We start from the raw sequence: 18,154 nt of genomic DNA, 5'->3' as shown, positions 1-18,154 counted from the left end.
AGTTAAAAAATAATGACATGACTCTTTAAGTGGACAGCAAAACGCAACATCAAAAGTCCTGGGTGGTCTGAAAGGCTGAGCAGCCTGGCAGAGATCCAACGGGACTGGCCAAGAATATTGATAAACCAGTTTTGCGGGTGGAAGGAGTCGGGTTTGTTAAGTCCCCAGACTGCATCCGCTTTGAGCCTCACCAGAGATCGGAAAGACGGAAGCAATTCCAATGTTCCTAAGGAACACAAGCGGGCACTCCATTGGTGCGCTGCTCAACGGCGCTACCTTTAACCAGGTCAATGCACCACTGCCCAGGTACTGCAGGGGGCGCTGCTGCTAACTCCTCCCACCTGCAAACCTTGTGCCAATGATCTTGCCCTCTACAGCTACAGCTGTCTGGCTCAGAGGTCCCTGGGAGTTTATCTACTCCCTTCCCTGGTCCGTGGCCAATGAGGGGTACAAAAGCCCAGCTCCAGTGCCTCCAAACAGGGGAATCTGTGATGCCTCTCACTTTCCAGAGGTCCCTGCAAGATCAGGCTGAGGCTTAGACTTCTAAAATCCACCTTTGTCTAGCTCCTTCTCCTGCCCGCGCCTGCCTCCCTGACTCAGAAAACCATGTGCACAAGAACCCCATCTCTAGCCCTACTTCTAGGGAAGCTGATTTCAACACCCCCCCCTCCCCCTGCACCGTGATGGATACTGGGAAATTCTAAGAAAAATGCTGGTCACACAAGTTTTATTCCCTAGACTTCCCTGGTTCTTAGTATCTTAAAGTTAAGTGGAACTCTGAACATCGAACACTAAGTAGAGTCTTCCCCAGTCAATGGATGTGGAAGATCCCTGAAACCCCGCGGAAGAAGATCACAAGGTGTGGTCTGCAAATCTGAGTTGCAGGACAGATGAAAAATTCCCCAGATGAGGCAACACTTGGTCCGGAAATTCTATTTTTAGGGATTTTTCCTTCTGATATTCTTGTACACATTCAAAACTACGTTATGTACAAGGGCATCCACCATAGCCCTGAGAGAACAAACCATGATAAATAACCTAAATGCTGTCAGTGGGGGACTCGTTTAATAAGTTATGGTAAATCCATTCTCTGTAAGGCAATGCAGCTGTTAAGGAGAATGAGAACACCTTCTGAACGGATGTGGAATTATATCCAAGATGGAAAGTTAAGTAGTGAAAGTACAGAACAGTGTGTATAAGTATGTTCCCATCTGGGGTGAGAGGGGGCATACACACACGGAAGCACAAAATAATTCCCGAAAGATGCATGAGAAACTGGGATCACTGGTAGCCTCCAGGGAGGGAAAGTGGAAATTGGAGGACTTTTTGTACTTTTAAAATCTTTTTTTTAAAATACAATTTATTGTCAAGTTGGCTAACATACAGAGTATACAGTGTACTTTTAAAATCTTGATCATGTTGTCTATTTTTTGGGGCGCCTGGGTGGCTCAGTCGGTTGAGCGTCCGACTTCAGCTCAGGTCACAATCTCACGGTTTGTGAGTTCGAGCCCCGCGTCAGGCTCTGGGCTGATGGCTCAGAGCCTGGAGCCTGCTTCCGATTCTGTGTCTCCCTCTCTCTCTGCCCCTCCCCCATTCATGCTCTGTCTCTGTCTCAAAAATAAATAAACATTAAAAAATAAAATAAAATAAAATCTTGATCATGTTGTCTATTTTTTAAAAGTAAACATAATTTGGGGTGTCTGGGTGGCTCAGTTGGTTAACAGTCTGACTTTGGCTCGGGTCAGGATCTCATGGTTTGTGAGTTCAAGCCCCACATCTGTGCTGAGCTGTCAGCACAGAGCCTGGAACCTGCTTCAGATTCTGTGTCTCCCTTGCTCTCTGCTCCCCCACCCCCAACTCGTGCTCTGTCTCTCTCTCTCTCTCTCAAAAATAAACATTAAAAAAATTAAAAAAAAATAAACATATTTTTAGCAATTACACAGCCATACTTTCTGTTTGGATCAGGGTTTTTATTTTTTAGAATGGCTCCGGCGGGCGGGGGCGTGGTGCCTGGGTGGCTTAGTCAATTAAATGTCCGGCTCTTGATCTTGGCTCAGGTCATGATCTCACGTTTCATGGGTTCGAGCCCCACATCGGGCCCTGCACTGATGGCGCGGAGCCTAGTCGGGATTCTGTCTCTCCTTCTCTCTGCCCCTCACCTGCTTGTGCTCTCTCTCTCTCAAAATAAATTAATCTTAAAAAATCATTCTGGGAGGCGACCCTGGAGGGGAACAGGATGGCTGGGAGATAGAGGCAGTTGTTACAAGCCTAGAGGCTGCAGAGAAGGCCGACACCGAGAAAGGCTGTAATGCTGGGTGAGTTCTTGCATACCAAGCATGCGGCACAATGCCCAGAGCAAGAGCTCAACAGGTTTACTCCACAGGAATTCAATGATGGAGGGCCACAGCCCACGTACGAATTACCCGGTTTATTATAAGAATGGCAACGCACCTTCTGCCTTCTGCTGCCCCATCTTTCCTTGCCAAGGAACGGCCACAAGAGTGCCAGATCTGATGCAGGACACATGGGCTTCCGTGGGTGCAAGAGTATGTACCGCTGTGTAACAAATGACCACAAACTAAGTAGCTTAAAAGAACACTTAGGCTCCCAGGCGAGAGTCCTCTGCTCTAGGTCTCAAAAGGCTGCAGCCATGATGTTGGCCAGGCTGGGGTTTTATCTGAGGCCTGGGGTCCTCTTCCGAGGTCACATGATTGTCGGCGGATTTTAATTCCCTGCTGAAACAGAGGTCTTTGGTTTTTTGTTTTTCTGGCCGTCTGCTGAGGGCTGCTCTTAGATTCCAGACACAGCCCATAGGTGCTGGGCAGGTGGCCCTCTGCCAGGCTCTCGCCCAACTCCCTCAGCAGAGTTTACTTCCCAGGGCCAGCAGGAGAATCTCCCTTTTTGGGAAGGACCCAGTACCTCCTTTAAGGACTTTCACATGATTAAGTCAGGCCTACCTGGAGATGATCTCCTTTTGATTAACTTGGAATCAACTGATTTAGGACATTAATTACACCTGCAACATCCATTCACCTAGGCATCTGACATGACATAACCATGGGAATAACATCCATCACCTTTGCTATACTCTCTTGGTTAGCAGCAAGTCACAGGGCCGTCCCACGCTCAAGAGGAAGGAATTACACAAGGTTGTGACTCACTAGGGGTCACCCTATGGCACGTCTGCCACAGTGGGCTAGCCTGGGGGGGTCTGCTCACCCCACATGGAGAGATGGCACACCACCATAGAAAGGCTAGGCCTTGGCCTTACCCGGGTTCGAATGCTGGCTCCAGAATTTAATGGGTATTTTCAACATTGGGCAAGTTACAAAACCTCTCAGCCTCCGTTCAACCAAAATAAATGGAAGATAAGTAATACAGAGCCACTAACAGGGTTAAAAGCAAAGGGAAACTGCCTGTAGAATTGCCTGACACGGTAGAGCAGATACTCGCACCTTAGTTCCCCTCTGTTCCCAACCCTTCCAGGAGGAACTTGTGACTTAACGAACGAGAGTAGTAAACGATGGTTTCCTCTTAAGCCTTCCAGCAGCCCTGTGGGTAACATGTGAATATGCTTTCTAAAACACTATACACACACTGTCCAATACCCCAGTGAGGGGTTTTCCCTTGTCTGGCCGATTTCACCTCTGGCAAAGGGTGAAACCGTCTCTAAGTACCCGCTGTTGCTTCTCACAGCACCTCCTTTCAGATCGGCCACAGCCTGCCCACCAGCGAGAAGCCAAATGGATAAATTATGATACAACCAGCAAAGGACTCGGATGCAGGTATCACATCGCTTTCAAACAGGTTTAATGACAAAGGAAAATACTCATGGTGTATTGACACTGAAAAAGAAAGGACCCCAAATTGTCCTTTGATGAGCTCAAGATCTGGACTCAAACTGCCTGGTTCCAAAACCCAGCTTCACTCTTTATGGCTATGACTTTGGGCAAGGTACCTAACTTCCCCGTGCCTCAGTTTCCTCATCTATAGAATGCAGATAATGACAGGACCTACTTATCATGGGGATGAAATGAGGTAACACATGTAGAACATCTAGCCTCGTGGCTGCTACCTAAGGAAGTCAATGAGTGATAAATGCTATTATTATTATTATTATTATTAAAGTACCACTTTTATCATTGGGGAGGAAAAGTTAAAAAAAGACTTCCTCAGGGGAGCCTGGGTGGCTCAGTCGGTTAAGCATCCAGCTTCAGCTCAGGTCATGATCTGATGGTTCATGAGTTTGAGCCCTGCATCAGGCTCTGCACTGACAGTGTGGAGTCTGTTTGAGACTCTCTCTCTGCCCCTCCCCCGCTCGTGTTCTCCCCCCCCCCAAATAAATAAACTTAAAAAAAAAAGGCTTCTTCATAAACAATTACTAGCATTGCTGCTGAATAAAGAAAACCTATGAGGAAAAGTGAGTAAATACACATTGAGGTCACACGATAGTAGTTCTCAGTACTTTCCAGCAGGTTCCAATTTACTCTGTACCTGAAAGCATTTAATTAATTACTCTTTTTCCTGCCTTCCCATCCCCTTCTGAAGGAACTGCGTTTTCTCGATCTTTAAAAATTTGGGTAATACCGCTCTTTCACAGCAATCCTTTCTGTGGGTAATATGTGGAAACCACTTTACAGCAAATTTCTCCTCCTCTATCAATCCACCTATCCTTCTATCTATCTTTAGATAAAGAAGGAAATAAAACAAACGAACAAAAAAAGAGTGTGGCCGCTCCAGGAAAAGGAAGGGTCATGTCATCATCACTGCTGATTATAACACAAGCCAGCTGAACTCCGTTTTCTGCGGAGGCTGAGTAGCTCCTCTGTTCCTGATTTCCACCAGGGAGCTGGGGTGGGCCGCGGTGGTGGGGGGAGATTCCTTCCTGTCCTCCTTTCCTCCAGGAAGCCCCTGGGGCTGCTGAAGCACCGGCAGCCAGGACCTGGCTCTGGGCCAGGCCACCGATGCCAGGAGTTGCCGAGGCCCCAGCGAGGAACGCCAGAGAGTGAGCAGCCGGCGAGGGCGACGCTGAGCCAAACTGGTGACAAAGACAGCGAGCATGTGGCAGGCGGCGGGTCAAAGGGAGGCTCCCGTGGGCAGCACGCCTGGGCCAGCGCGGGGAAGGCAGATGGCAGGGGGAGGAAACAGATGGGTGTCCAGTGGCGCTGGGCAGGAAGCCTGAGAATGGGGGGGCGGGGAGGAAGGGAGCAGAGAAGCCCTTCCCTGACACATCGATGTAACTAAATACGCCGACCCACACAGGGAGTCCCCCACGTGAGGCCCCGGATTGCCGTGGAAGGTCTGGAATGCCCACTGTGACGCCCGGAAACCTGGGCGACTCCCGCGGGACCGCACGCACGCACCCACTCATGCTCCCCAGTGGCCTTCATCAGCACCGTCTCCTTTGGCTGCCGGTTCCCAATCGGGGGGCAGGTGGTTTTTAGGGGGCTCTGGAGGGGAATTCTTGCCAGTAGTTAAGAAATCTACATACTCTGCAGCCTGAATAAATAGGTGTGGTAAGATCATTCTTCAAATTTATGCGCATGCTGGTCCCATTACTTAAATACAAGTGCATTTAAAAGCACTACAGAATCGGGGCGCCTGGGCGGCTCAGTCGGCTGCGCGTCCGACTTCGGCTCAGGTCATGATCTCGCGGTCCGTGAGTTCGAGCCCCGCGTGGGGCTCTGTGCTGACCGCTCAGAGCCTGGAGCCTGCTTCGGATTCTGTGTCTCCCTCTCTCTCTGACCCTCCCCCATTCATGCTCTGTCTCTCTCTCTCTCAAAAATAAATAAAAAAAAAATTTAAAAGCACTATAGAATCTTCTAGCCCATCGATGTCATTGTTCCTTTTCCAAACCATCAGACACCAAAAATACCATCACAACTTAAAATATTACCATCACATTTGGCTCCTGGAAATTTCTGGATGATAAAGGGGCATCCAATAATTTCTAGATATTAAAATGTTCAGATAATTGTTTAATGTCACCATGTTCTGAAGGGCAAGAAGCACTTCATTTCCTCTCTGTAAAAGGTCACTGCCATTTATCCTGAGGGAGAATTTACGGATTTGTACACCAGGATGTCTCTACAAGGAAGTTCACCACAGACTTTTCCTACATCGACAGAATCGGGAGTTTTTTAAGCCACAAAAAGGGGGAGGGGGCTGGTCACACAGACAATAGCACACCTATGACTGACTACAACAATGCTGTTAAAAACCAAATCGCACAGGGCACCTGAATGGCTCAGTCCATTAACTTCAGCTGAGGTCATGACCTCACGGTTTGGGAGTTCGAGCCCTGTGTGGGGCTCTGTGCTGACAGCTCAGAGCCTGGAGCCTGCTTCAGATTCTGTGTGTGTGTGTGTGTGTGTGTGTGTGTGTGTGTGTGTGTGTGTGTGTGTATCTCTGCCCCTCCCCCACTCGCACTCTCAAAAATAAACATAAAACAACAACAACAACAAATTGCAGGCAATCATTAAGTGACACAAGAAAGCATCCATCACATTTATGCAAAACAAATTTTTACAAAATAGGTACAGATCATCCTAATTTTCTAAACAAAAAAAATAGAACAACCTCAAATTGTACACGTCTACTATGAAACCGCATAAAATTTTTCTTAAAACGCTAATCTTGGAAAACAGAGTCTACTACTTTCTTTTTTGTGTTTCCCCCAATTTAATGAGCAAGCATTACTTGTGTCATCGGGAATAAACCCCATAACTTGTTATGTTTTATTGTAGTTTCCTGTTCTTGGATCAGCTTTGGGTTGGGAGTGAAAGAATCTTGGCAGTGAGGTCCCTTGCTGCCTTTAACCCTCTGGCTTCCAGGAAGTAGGACATGGGTGTGCAGACTGCATTTGGGACCCAAATCTGGTGCTCTCCCCTGCTACACAGACCTAAAGCAGAACAAAGAGGGGTGGATCGTTCTGGGCTATGCTGGGTCATTCTCCACACATAAGTCTATTCACGGCTATACCAGAGGCTGAGCTCCCCCGCAGTCCAATTCTATTTGGTAACTGGGCTGTGAATTTCCAGAGTGAAGTCCACAGTTGCCCCAGCCTGCTAGAGGGTATTTAGAACGCTCTCATGCCAGAAAACTTAGTGCGCTCTCCCCAGATTCACACACCCGCTCAGCTTCCACCCAGCCTGCATAGTAGGCTCCTTTAATCTTATTTCAGATAAAACATCTCTTTAGGATACTAAATATTCGCAATGCCCTCATGACTATCCTGAAATGAGTAAAATGTACACATAAAACGATCCTAATCCTTGACAACCAAAAAGGAGTTTCCATCAAGTTCCAAAATAACCTCTAGGGGGCAGTACAGCCCTGGTTTGAAACCCACTTCAACAGCGATCGCGACGTGATGCCTCCCTGATATTCTTAGATTAAGGATCGTAGGATGATCTGGCAGGCCTTGCATATTTCTCGTCTCACGCAAACCACTTCCACCTTTGTTCCCTCCCCTCCAACCACAGCAATACTCCTTTCTCTAGACTCAGAGTCATGGTCTGTGCTTTTCCTTCTTCCGGTAATGCCGTTCCCTCATCCTTCAAATACCCCTTCCTTCGAGAAGCCCCTCCTTATCTCCCAGACAGGTCAGACTCCTAGTTAATTAATTCTCTTTGATACTGAGTGCCTCTTTTTCAGAGCTTTTGTCCCAGTTTATGGTTATAGATTTATAATCATTTTATTAATGTTTATTTTCCTATTTGAGTATTCGGAGGCGGACAGGGGCTGATCTGCCTTATTTATTTGCTCTTCTTTCCACAGTATTCTAGCATACGATAGGTGCTCAAATATTTGCTGAGTAAATAACTGGAACTTCTGGAAGACATTTAAGTTTCCATCTTTGCTGCTTGTGAAACCACATTCTGATCCTCCTTCCATATGGTTCTGCAAATGTCACAGTCCTTGATTCCCTGCACAGGCAGAAAGTTGTCTAGTTAACTGCTGTATTCCGCACGCCTCACATGAGAACACAGCAGATTTCTAATAAAAGAGATGACACCTCTTTCTAGACGTCAGGGGTACAGAGGTTAATAACTGCCCAAGGACTGACTCACATCCTGCTGTATTTTCTTCCATTCCACCACCCCCAACATATCCCTTGTCTCCAACTTAAACATGCTGAATAAAGGCAGTAGAGAGGGAATAGGGTGCTCCTGACCTCACAAACCCATACTCCTCTCTCCAGATTCAACTCAAATGTAACCTTCATCTTCAAGCACCCCCCCTTCCTTCCTAAGTGTAGGCAACCATCAGAGCTTTTACCTCCCAACCAGTCAGTTCTGGGACTTGTCTGTCACCTCAATGAAACCACAGACTTTCTTGAGGGCAAGGGCTTTGTCACAGCCTCCTGCTTCTGCAGAAATGAATATGAACTCTTAAATATATGCGGAACAAATGAACTGATGAGGAACGCTGGCGAGGTCACATACAGGAGCACCTGGACCCCTTCAGCGTAGGGCCCCTGCCCGCCCCCAACAAGGCTCTTCAGCTCAGATTCTGTGAGGTCGGCAGGTGGACCCTCCTTCCTGTAGTAGCGGATACGGGGAGACACCAGGGGGATTTCCTATAGCCGTGGCCCTCCCACACCCAGTGGCTTCATGCAGAGTGCCCCGCTCCAAACTCTCCCTGGATCTATTTCTTTTTAACAGCTTTCCTGAGACTCAATCCACACATTTGAGGTGTAGGATTCAATGGTTTTCAGTATACTCACAGGGCTGTGCAACCATCACCATAATCCGTTTTAGAACGTTCTCACCAGCCCAAAAAGAAACCACCTACCTCTCAGCAGCCGCTTCCCAAAGCTCCCAAACTCCCCAGCTCTAAACCACTAATCTACTCTCCGTCTCTATCAATTTGCCTGTTCTGGACAAACCATGTTAAGCGGAATCATACAATATGCGGTCTTTTGTGTCTGGCTTCTTCCACTTAGCATGTTTTCAAGGATCATCCATGTTGTTCGTTCCTTTTCCTGCTAGTATTCCATCCTATGAATAGACCACGGTTTTTTTCATCCCTTCATCAGCTTACGGACATTTGGGTTGTTTTCACTTTCTGGCTATTATCAAGAATGCTGCTATGAACCTCTCCGTACAAGTTTGTGGGTGGACGTGTGTCTTTACTTCCCTTGAATATATACCCTGGAGCAGAAATGTTGGATCACGTGGCACCTCCGTGTTTAATAGTCCGAGGAGCTGCCAGACTGTTTGCCAAAGTGTCTGCACCATTTTACATTCCCACCAGCCAACTGGCAACGTAGGAGGGTTCTGATTTCTTCACATCCTCCACGTCATACTTATTAGTATGGTGGCTTGTTAGCATGTCTTTTTTCTTGTCGCCATCAGACTGGGTGTGAAGTGATATTTCACTGTGGCATCGATTTCCCCAGATCTATTAAGAAGCAGTAACTGTGCGGGGTCTTTGGGGACATGAGGCTAGTCAGGCCTGGGTTGGCCCCACCTCTGCCGCTGACAGCTGTGTGACCTTTACTAGTTTAACCTTTCAGTCAGTTTCCTCTTTGTCAAAACATGGTACTTCGCCGGATTCTTAAAAACAGTTAATGACACATACATGGTATATAGTGTAGAATCCCTAGTGCATTATTAAGTAGTAGGACCCAAAAAATATAGCTATTAACAACAACAAAGAAACACAGTTCTCTAGGGCCGAAAACTGTGACGGTCTCTAGTCTAAAGAGGAAGACCAAAGAAAGTCAACTATCGTGGCCACGGGATTATAAAGATTCACGCAAGCGACGTGTCAGGTACCAACATTCACTGAGAACTCGCTTTCCTCCTATTTTCTCTCCTTGGGTTCTGGTAGCGGTGGAGATTCAAAGCAAGATTCAAAGCAAGGAAAGGAAGTTGTTCTCAAAGACAACAGCCTTTTCAATGGTTTCTTAAAGTAGTATGTTGACAGGTCTGTTGAGCAGACCATGAGGAAAACACTTTACGGGAAGTGCAGGACATAAAGGTCAGCCTACTCAGGATGCAAGAGAGACACCAAGAGTCAAAATCAGAGACCCATGGATACAGTGTCCAATTGTGGCACCACCTCAGCTGCCATCTGCCCTTCCCCCGGTGTTGTTAACTCTTGACCCTGCACGCGTGTTCCAGCAAAGAAGACAAGAGAACATCAGATGTCTACACAGGCACCCCAGAAGAGAGAAAGAGGAGGAGAGTGGGGAAGAGTGAGACAAGAGGCCCAGCTAGACAACCCTAAATAGTCTCTCTATTGTAACAGGACCACCCTGCAAGGGCAAGTTTACTTTCAAGGGGTCTGTTCAAACCAGCCCGCAATCACCGGGGATCTCCAGGGGAGGAAGAAAGCATAAGAATCCAGCGAAGAAGGTTTTAAAAGAGGCAGAGAAGCATCTCTCCAAGTCTTTGTTCTCTTCTATGGAACAACAGGCCCGATGACTGTCACCTGCAACCTGGCATAAGGGCCACAGGCAAGAGCCTAGTTGAGGAGCTTACAATGAAATGGAACTTTCTCTTCTCCACAGACATTATGCCCCAAACTCATGGACCAACATGGAGCCTTCTTAACCCCATTACCTTTGTCCATCAAACTCGTGGACCAGATGAAGGGTTTGATCCCAATTTTTGTCCACTGAACTCATTATTGATTCATGGTATCTCTTCCAGGGCCACATTAGGGTCTGTCTCACCCCACCCATCTTTTAAGAATGAAGAGGTAGGCTGGTCCCCTCTATTTAGCTGATTAGAGGTCTTACCGTGAGCCAAAACATGTCTTGCTCAAAATCAACACTGCTCAGAACAATTTGTTGTTGTTATTAGTAGTAGCTAATACTTCCTAATTTGGGGTCCATCTAGACACCTTTCTTAGAGAAAAGGGAACTCAGTCCCCCTCCCTTCAGATCTGGCCCAAGCAGGAAATGACAGCCCTCTGTACACACACCAGAATACCAGTGGTATGGATTCAAGGGCAGCTCTCACTCTGTGTCCAGCCCCACCTTAGCAGACGCCAGCTTCTGGATGCGTAACCTTGTTCCTATTCCCACATCCCTTTGTCCACATCCCTGTTCAAAACTACCCTCCCCCCCCCCCACAACTCTTGCTGCAAACATTACGAGTGGAGTCACAAACAGCCCAACCTAGTTTCAAAACATATTAACCAAATGGGAAAGGTGTTTAAGATGAAATTTTGTTTAAAGAAGAAATGGGAAAAGAGAAAAGAGTGGGGAACAAGAGAACAGACCAGACAATATCAACTTTGGTGGAAGGTTCCTGTCACTGCACTGGTCATACTCAGACCTCAGAACCTCCAGCCTGCCTACCTATCTCCACAGGTGACTCTGGCTCCCCCAGTGAGTTACAGCAATACCCCCGCCCCACCCCCACAGTTTTGCTTTCTGTGAGTTAGGTTACCCACAGCCAACCATAGTCCTGACGCAGATGGCCCTCTGCTCTGCTGATTAATCAGAAGATCAACAGCAGCCTAATGCGATGTCACAATGCCTACATCATTCATCTAGCTTGATCTCATCGGGCAGGCATTTCAATCATGTCACATCATCACAAAAAGGGTGATTACAGGACAGTAAGGCATTTCGAGAGAGACCACATTCACATACTTTTTTATTACAGTATATTGCTATAACTGTTCTATTTCACTACTAGTCATTGTTATTAACCTCCTACTATGCCTAACTGATAAATTAAACTTTATCATAAGTATGTATATATAGGGGGAAAAAACAGGAAAGACAGGGTTGGATACTTCCTACAGTTAGTAGGGAGACTAGCGCGCAGGCTCCACAGAAAAGACGTTCCCCATTGATCCTCCGCCTTCCGGCAGACCCCCTAGACATGGAGGCTCCCTTGAACTTCAGAGGTCAGGGGTCCAGAACAGTTGCCCGGAGGGTCCCAATTCCTCTGGCCTACCATGGAACTGAGAACTTCGGACCTCCTCCACTCTGTGAAACTGCGCCCTGAGCAGTGGAGCCCTGTGCCCTGGGGTGGGAGGAAGAGGAGGCCTCCAGGGGGAGAAGGTCGGGTTGCGCCGCCCCAGCGCGCCGCCTGGGCCACTCTTCCACCCCCGGCTCGGGTGCGAAGCGGCGCGGCCCAGAGAAGAGGAAGGAAGACGAAAAGCAACTTTTGCCTGGGGTTTCTGTCGGAAAGCGGGTCGGGGCCCGCAGAGGGGTGGGTGGAAAAACTTGGGACCTTTGGAGATACGCGTCCGCGGGACCAACGGTGGCGCCGGGGCTGAGTTCCAGGGCCCGCGCAGCGCAAGCGACTTTCCGAAGCCCTCCCCGAACTTGCCGGTGGCGGCGCAGTCCCCCGCCCCGCCCGCGGCGCGATGCTCCGGCGGGCCCCGCCCGGCTCCCGCCGCCCGGCGCGCCACCTCCCGGGTCCCCTTCCCGCCCGGCCTCTCCAGGAGCCCCCGGCCCCGCGCCCCGGGCCTCTCTTACCATCTGCGCCACTTTCAGCAGGGCCCCATAAGTGCGGGGGTAGACGGGGTCCAGCGGCCCCTCCGAGGGCCTCGCGCCGGGCTGCCCGGCGCCGGCCCCGGCCCCGCCACCGCTGCTGCACGTGGTGCGGACGAGCCCGGCTCCCTGCGACCCCGCGCCGCCCCTACCCGCCGGCAGCCTCCCCTGCATGGCCCACCGGCCAGAATAGCGGGGCGGGCCGGGGGCGGGGCCGGGGCGGGGCCCGGGCGTGCGGTCGCGGGGCACCGGTGGGGGCGGGGCGCAGGCGTCCGGGGCCCGTGAGGGGACCCCGGTCCGGCCGGACTCGGGCGGGGGAGGGGCTGTCCGGCGCTTTCCGGGGAGGGAGCGGCCTTCCTGCCCTCGGCGCCGCGCGGAAGTTGGAGTGGAGGGCGCGGGCCGACGGCGCAGAGGCCCTTACGGAGCGGGGCCACAGCTGGGTCTGAGCCTCCTGGGGTTTCGTGTGGGTGCGGCCGCGTGTGCTAAGAGTACTTGACTGAGGTATGGCTCACACACACTAAAATGCCCGAACCCTGCGGGCTCCGCTCCATTAATTTTCCCGTATGTGTGCACCTGCGTAACCACCACCCGATCACTAGTACCCCCCAAAGATCTCTCGTGCTTCTTCCCAATCTGCCTTCCTCCGTCGCACCCCTTTACCCCCAAGCCTCAGGCAGCCACAGTATTCTCCTGCCACTATGGATTTGTTTTGCCTGTTTTTGGACTTGCTCTACTTGAAATAGGACTGAATATTCTCATTTGTGTCCGGCTTTTTTTCACTAAACACAGTGCATTTGAGATCTTCCTGTTATACCTAATAAAACTATGGTGAATATTCAGGTAAAAGTGTGTGTGTGTGTGTGTGTGTGTGTGTGTGTGTGTGTGTGTGCGCGCGCGCGCGTTCACATAAGCACTCCTTTCTCTAGGGTAAATACCTATGAGAGGATTTACTGGGTCACAGATGAGCCTACATTTACTTCCATTAAACGCCGTGAAACAGGAGCGTCTGGGTGGCTCAGTCGGTTGAGCGTCCGACTCAGGTCATAATCTCACCCTTAATGAGTTCGAGCCCCGCATCGGGCTCTGTGCTGACAGCTCAGAGCCTGGAGCCTGCTTCGGATTCCCTGTCTCCCTCTCACTCTGCCGCTAACTGTCTCTGTCTCTCTCAAAAATAAATAAACATTTAAAAAAAAAAAAAGCTGTGAAACAGACATTCAAGTGACATGCTATGTTGCCCCCTTTCTGTGTTATTTTTTGAATGAAGACAGGCCCAAACGGGGCTACGGCAGAGAGATAGGTTATCAATGTTCCCTTTGAACACAGTGTCCCTGTGGCCTAACTTCTAACTTCGTTTGTAAATAACACCAAAACAAATCTGCCTCTCAGAGATTTCTAGGATGCCGGTGCCGTCCTGTTAGAAGACTGTCATCAGTGTGGCAAAGTCCTGATAATTCTAGAATGTGGAGATAATCACACAGTCTCTAGTTTGACCAGCCTCCCAGGTGAATCTAACAAACACTCAAGGCTGAGAACCACTCATTGCCAAAGTTGAGGCATTTGGTGATTCATTACACTATTTCTTCTACTTTTGTGTACATCTGATAATTTTCATGACCAAAAAAAAAAATTTAAGTCCAATGTCTGTCTGCTTTTTAGACAACAGTCACAGTACCTGCTACCTCAACTTCTTTCTCCATAAAACAAAGATAAGTGTACCTAGGAGCTGCTGTGACAATGCGACAGGCGCACGGGCATTCTGTAACATTCCCAGCTCTATGCCCACAGGCATAAAGTTGGTATTGTGTATCATTTTTTATGCAGATTTACATTTTTCATTCCTGTCCTTTACCAAGGCTTCAGAACTTACAATAGAGGTGATAGGGGGTCTTTGTTGGAGCGAAGGTTTCAGGGAAGCACAAAAACCTAGCACTGGATAATTTCTCCTCCTCTGAGGGGCCTTCATCCAATTCTCTAGCAATCTTCTAAATCAGTGATTTTCTCTAAATCAGTATTGGCTCTAGACCGGCGGCACCAGCAACACCGGGGAACTTGTGAGAAATGCAAATTCTTGGGCCCCAACCAGGACTGCTGAATCAGAAGAAACTCTGGGGGTGAAGCTCAGCAATCTGTGTTTTGACAAATTGTTTCCCCCCCCCGCCCCGCCCCTCACCACCTCCCACATGATTCAGACGCGTGCTGAAGTTTGAGAACCTCTGTCATTTCCTGAGTCTACTAAGAGTTGAGGCTGCTGCGTTTCTTTGACTATCGGCTAATGTGCCATCCAGTCCAGACGGGGAAATATTCGTTGCTGGTGGCCACTCTGTTAGTCACTTCATCATGAACACTTAAGAGCTTGAGCAAGATGCCTGGCAGCACAAGGGCCATGTGCTGGCCTGGTGGGCAAGAAAAGGCCCCACGGACCAGACCTGCCGTCAAGGATGCTGAGATTTCTACACTGGCGTGAGGCCTTCTTGGTGTGATGGACTGGCCCTTGGAGGGGCAAAGGACTCCATAACCCCCTTGAAAGACTTCACACTCTAAGAGAAAGTCAGCCAGATGCATGGTCTCCAAGCAGCTGGTGAAAATTTAAGAATTTCCAAGTTCTTCTCTGTTCACCTACCCTGAAGGAGTATAGGTTCCAAGGCTTCAATTAGAGTGTCACTGTCTGACTATAACTCATTTACACCAATGTAATTATGATGATATCTCAGTTCAGATATAATGAAAGAATATAATGAGAGTCGATTCTGTATTAGTCAGTATTTTGGCTTGCAAGTGATAGAAACTAAACTCAAGCAAAAAAGAATTCATTGGCTTGTGTGACTGCGGTATGCAGACATAAAACCTACCGCAGGCACAGGCCAATACAGGTGCTCAAATCAGGCACAGTCAGAACTTATTTTCTTTTGGTTCTGGAGGCTGGAAGTCCAAGAGGTGCCATCAGGGTTGATTTCTGGTGAGGCCTCTCTTCCTGGCTTGGAGACAGCCACCTTCACACTGTGTCCTCACATGGTCTTTCCTCTGTGCATGGAAACAGGGGGTGAGAGAGAGAGTTGGCACGGGGCAGGGGGGACGGGGTATGGTGTCTCTTCCTCTTCTTGTAAGAATACCAGCCTTAATGGGATTAGGGTCCCACCTAATTATCTTAATTATCTTCCAGCCCCATCTCCAAATACAGTCACGTTGGGGGCTAGGGTTTCAACATATGAATTTTGGGGGCACATAATTCAGTCCATAACCGGCCTCTGATTGGTCCAAATATGGGCCATGTTTCCTTTAAACAATCATTATGTCCCGGGGGGTAGATATTTTTATTGGACAGGCCAATTTCTACCTACCCATATAGCTTTGTGGGGTAGTTCTCCAGAACCACAGGAACTGAGTTGGGGAGGGGTGATTCCCAAAAGGAAAATCAGCGTGCAGGTCCCTGAAAGGGGAGTATTAGGCAGTCTTATGGACTGAATGTTTGTGTCCCCCACAAATTCAAATGTTGAAGCTCTACCCTCCAATGTTTTGGTATTTGGAGATGGGACCTTAGGGAGGTAATTAGGGTTAGATGAGATCATGAGGGATTAGTGCCCATGGCATTAATGGCCTTATAAGAAACACCACAGAGCTCTTTCCCTCCCTCTCTTCCATGGGAAGACACAGCAAGAAGGCTGCTACCTGCAAGTCAGGAAAAGAGCTCTCACCAGAAATGGAATTGGCTGGCACCTTGATCAGGGACTTTCAAGGCTGTGGGAAAATAGACGTATGTTGTTTAAGGCACCAAGTTTAAGGTGTTTTGTTATGGCAGCCCAACCTAAGACAGAAGGGCAAAAGCATCAATGTCCATGACCCTTTTCTAGTACCTGCCTTTTAAATCCTTTTCCAGTGAAGTTTTAGAAGTTTCTCAGGCTCTGAGAACCAGCCAGACTCTCCGGTCCTTCTGAGGAACATCAGCCTCCTGTGAATGGACCAGGATGGCCCTAGAGCCAGAAGTAGCCCATCAAGGACTCAGCCAGCAGCATTTGGAACAGCCTGACATGAGAGCTTAGCCCAACAGAAGGCCATCAGATCCCTTCTGTTGAGGAGTCTGACTTGGAGGCGCTGGGAGGGGTCAGCAGTTGGCACGTGGAGGCAGCAGAAGCCAGAGGACACCGAGAAGGTGGAAGCTGTAGGCTGGAACTACGGAGACTTGAGTGGAAACAGAGTGGCTGAAACCCAGCGGATCAAGAGCTCACCACTGAGGGCCAACAAGAAACCTGGTCCTTGGAGCTGGGCAGGAAACCTCTGCCTGTGCTACCTGGCTGTGTGGTTGACGGGCAGGACTCTGGAACCGAACCACCTGCATTTGGCTCCCAGTTCCATCCCTTGCTAGATCTATGTCCTTGGACAAGTTACTAACTTCTCTGATCTTCCATTTCCTCCTCTGTAAAGAGGAGCAACAATAGAACTGACTTTCAGGGCAAATATGGGAATAATATACATGGACAGATGGTGCCTCCAATAGTGTTTGGCTCATAGTAATATATGTTACTTTTTGTTTTTAAGTTTTTATTCCAAGGGGTAGCTGGCTGGCTCAGTTGGTAGAGCATGAGACTCTTGATCTCCAGGTTGTGAAAAAAGAAAAGCAAGATAAAGAAAATTGCAAGTCTCGATGGTTTCATTGGAGAGTTCCACCAAACATTCAAAAGTTATTATTCCTTCTGTCCTTATGTATTTAAACAAGAAGGTTCTACCACCTGGAGGCTGAGGGACCCCCCAGTGGGTCGCTGTTCCATAACCATAAGCATCGGAGACCTTTTCTAAGGGGGAAATAAAAGACTTTTTGGATCTGTAATGCAATGTCAGGCAATCTGAGTAAAAGAACTTCTGGGGGGAAATTTCACTGGGAGGGACAGAGGGGGAGAAAGAGGACTCACCTAGTTATTTGTGACTCATGCATCATTCAGCAAACGTTACTGGACCCTTCCACATGCCGGGCAGAACAATTCATAGGTGAGGAACGCCCTTGCCCAGGGAGTTTGTAGCCCCTAACAATATGGGGGAATAGAGCCAGGTGGTAGAGGGAGCTGTGATTGTCACCTCCATGGGGCAGAGTCCAGGTCTGGACTGGAAGGTTCCCCACTCATGTCCAGTGTGAAACAGAGTGCCTGGCCCAAAGTAGTATGCAATACACATTTGTGAGATTAATACAGAACTGCAGGGATGGCCCACAGGAGGGAGGAACCAGCTTGTCCTGAAAGGGGAGGAGGAAGGTTCACGGAGGAGCTGGTGCTTGGAACTGTGTCTTGAAGGATGATTAAAAATGTGTTGGGTGGGCAAAAAAGGGAATGGAATATGCCTAGGCAGGAGGCATGAAACTGCACCAGAGGATTCCAGGAATTGCTACTGACACTGATAATGATGACAACGAGGTGTCTACTGTCGTGATGGTGTCGCCCTGATCGCAGCTACTGCTCTGACACATTCCCATCTTGGTTCCCGTGATTCTCTGCAGGGAACGTCTTGCTTATCTTTCCCTGTTTTGTGCTGTGATTTGCAAATTAGAATCACCTGTGAAAATACACCTGCCGAGGCTCAGCCCTGAGGATCCCAATTCAGGGTGCTCAGGTGGAGCCTGGACCTCTGTGTTTGGAAGAAGTCCCACCACAAGTGATACTGATGCCCCTGGCTGAGAACTGTTGACCTGGCAGATTGCCAGCGGTC

The 18,154-nt window shown here is 48.8% G+C and overlaps 1 protein-coding gene across 2 annotated transcripts in view; it reads right to left on the bottom strand.

The window, feature by feature from the left end:
* The window catches only part of CMTM7 (CKLF like MARVEL transmembrane domain containing 7), a 50,677-nt gene extending 38,014 nt beyond the window's left edge, over positions 1-12,663 (bottom strand). The window contains exon 1 of one of the 2 annotated variants that reach the window (XM_023260652.2): positions 12,449-12,663. In XM_023260652.2, the coding sequence (XP_023116420.1) occupies positions 12,449-12,637 (189 nt within the window). In that variant the 5' untranslated portion in view covers positions 12,638-12,663. The remainder of the gene's footprint in view (positions 1-12,448) is intronic. The other variant, XM_023260651.2, reaches the window with a different exon arrangement.
* Positions 12,664-18,154: the final 5,491 nt, after the last annotated feature.

Source organism: Felis catus, chromosome C2, assembly GCF_018350175.1.
Source record: "Felis catus isolate Fca126 chromosome C2, F.catus_Fca126_mat1.0, whole genome shotgun sequence".
Lineage (NCBI taxonomy): Eukaryota > Metazoa > Chordata > Mammalia > Carnivora > Felidae > Felis > Felis catus.
Note: the sequence above shows the minus strand (reverse complement) of the source record. Positions and strands in the feature narration are given on the sequence as shown.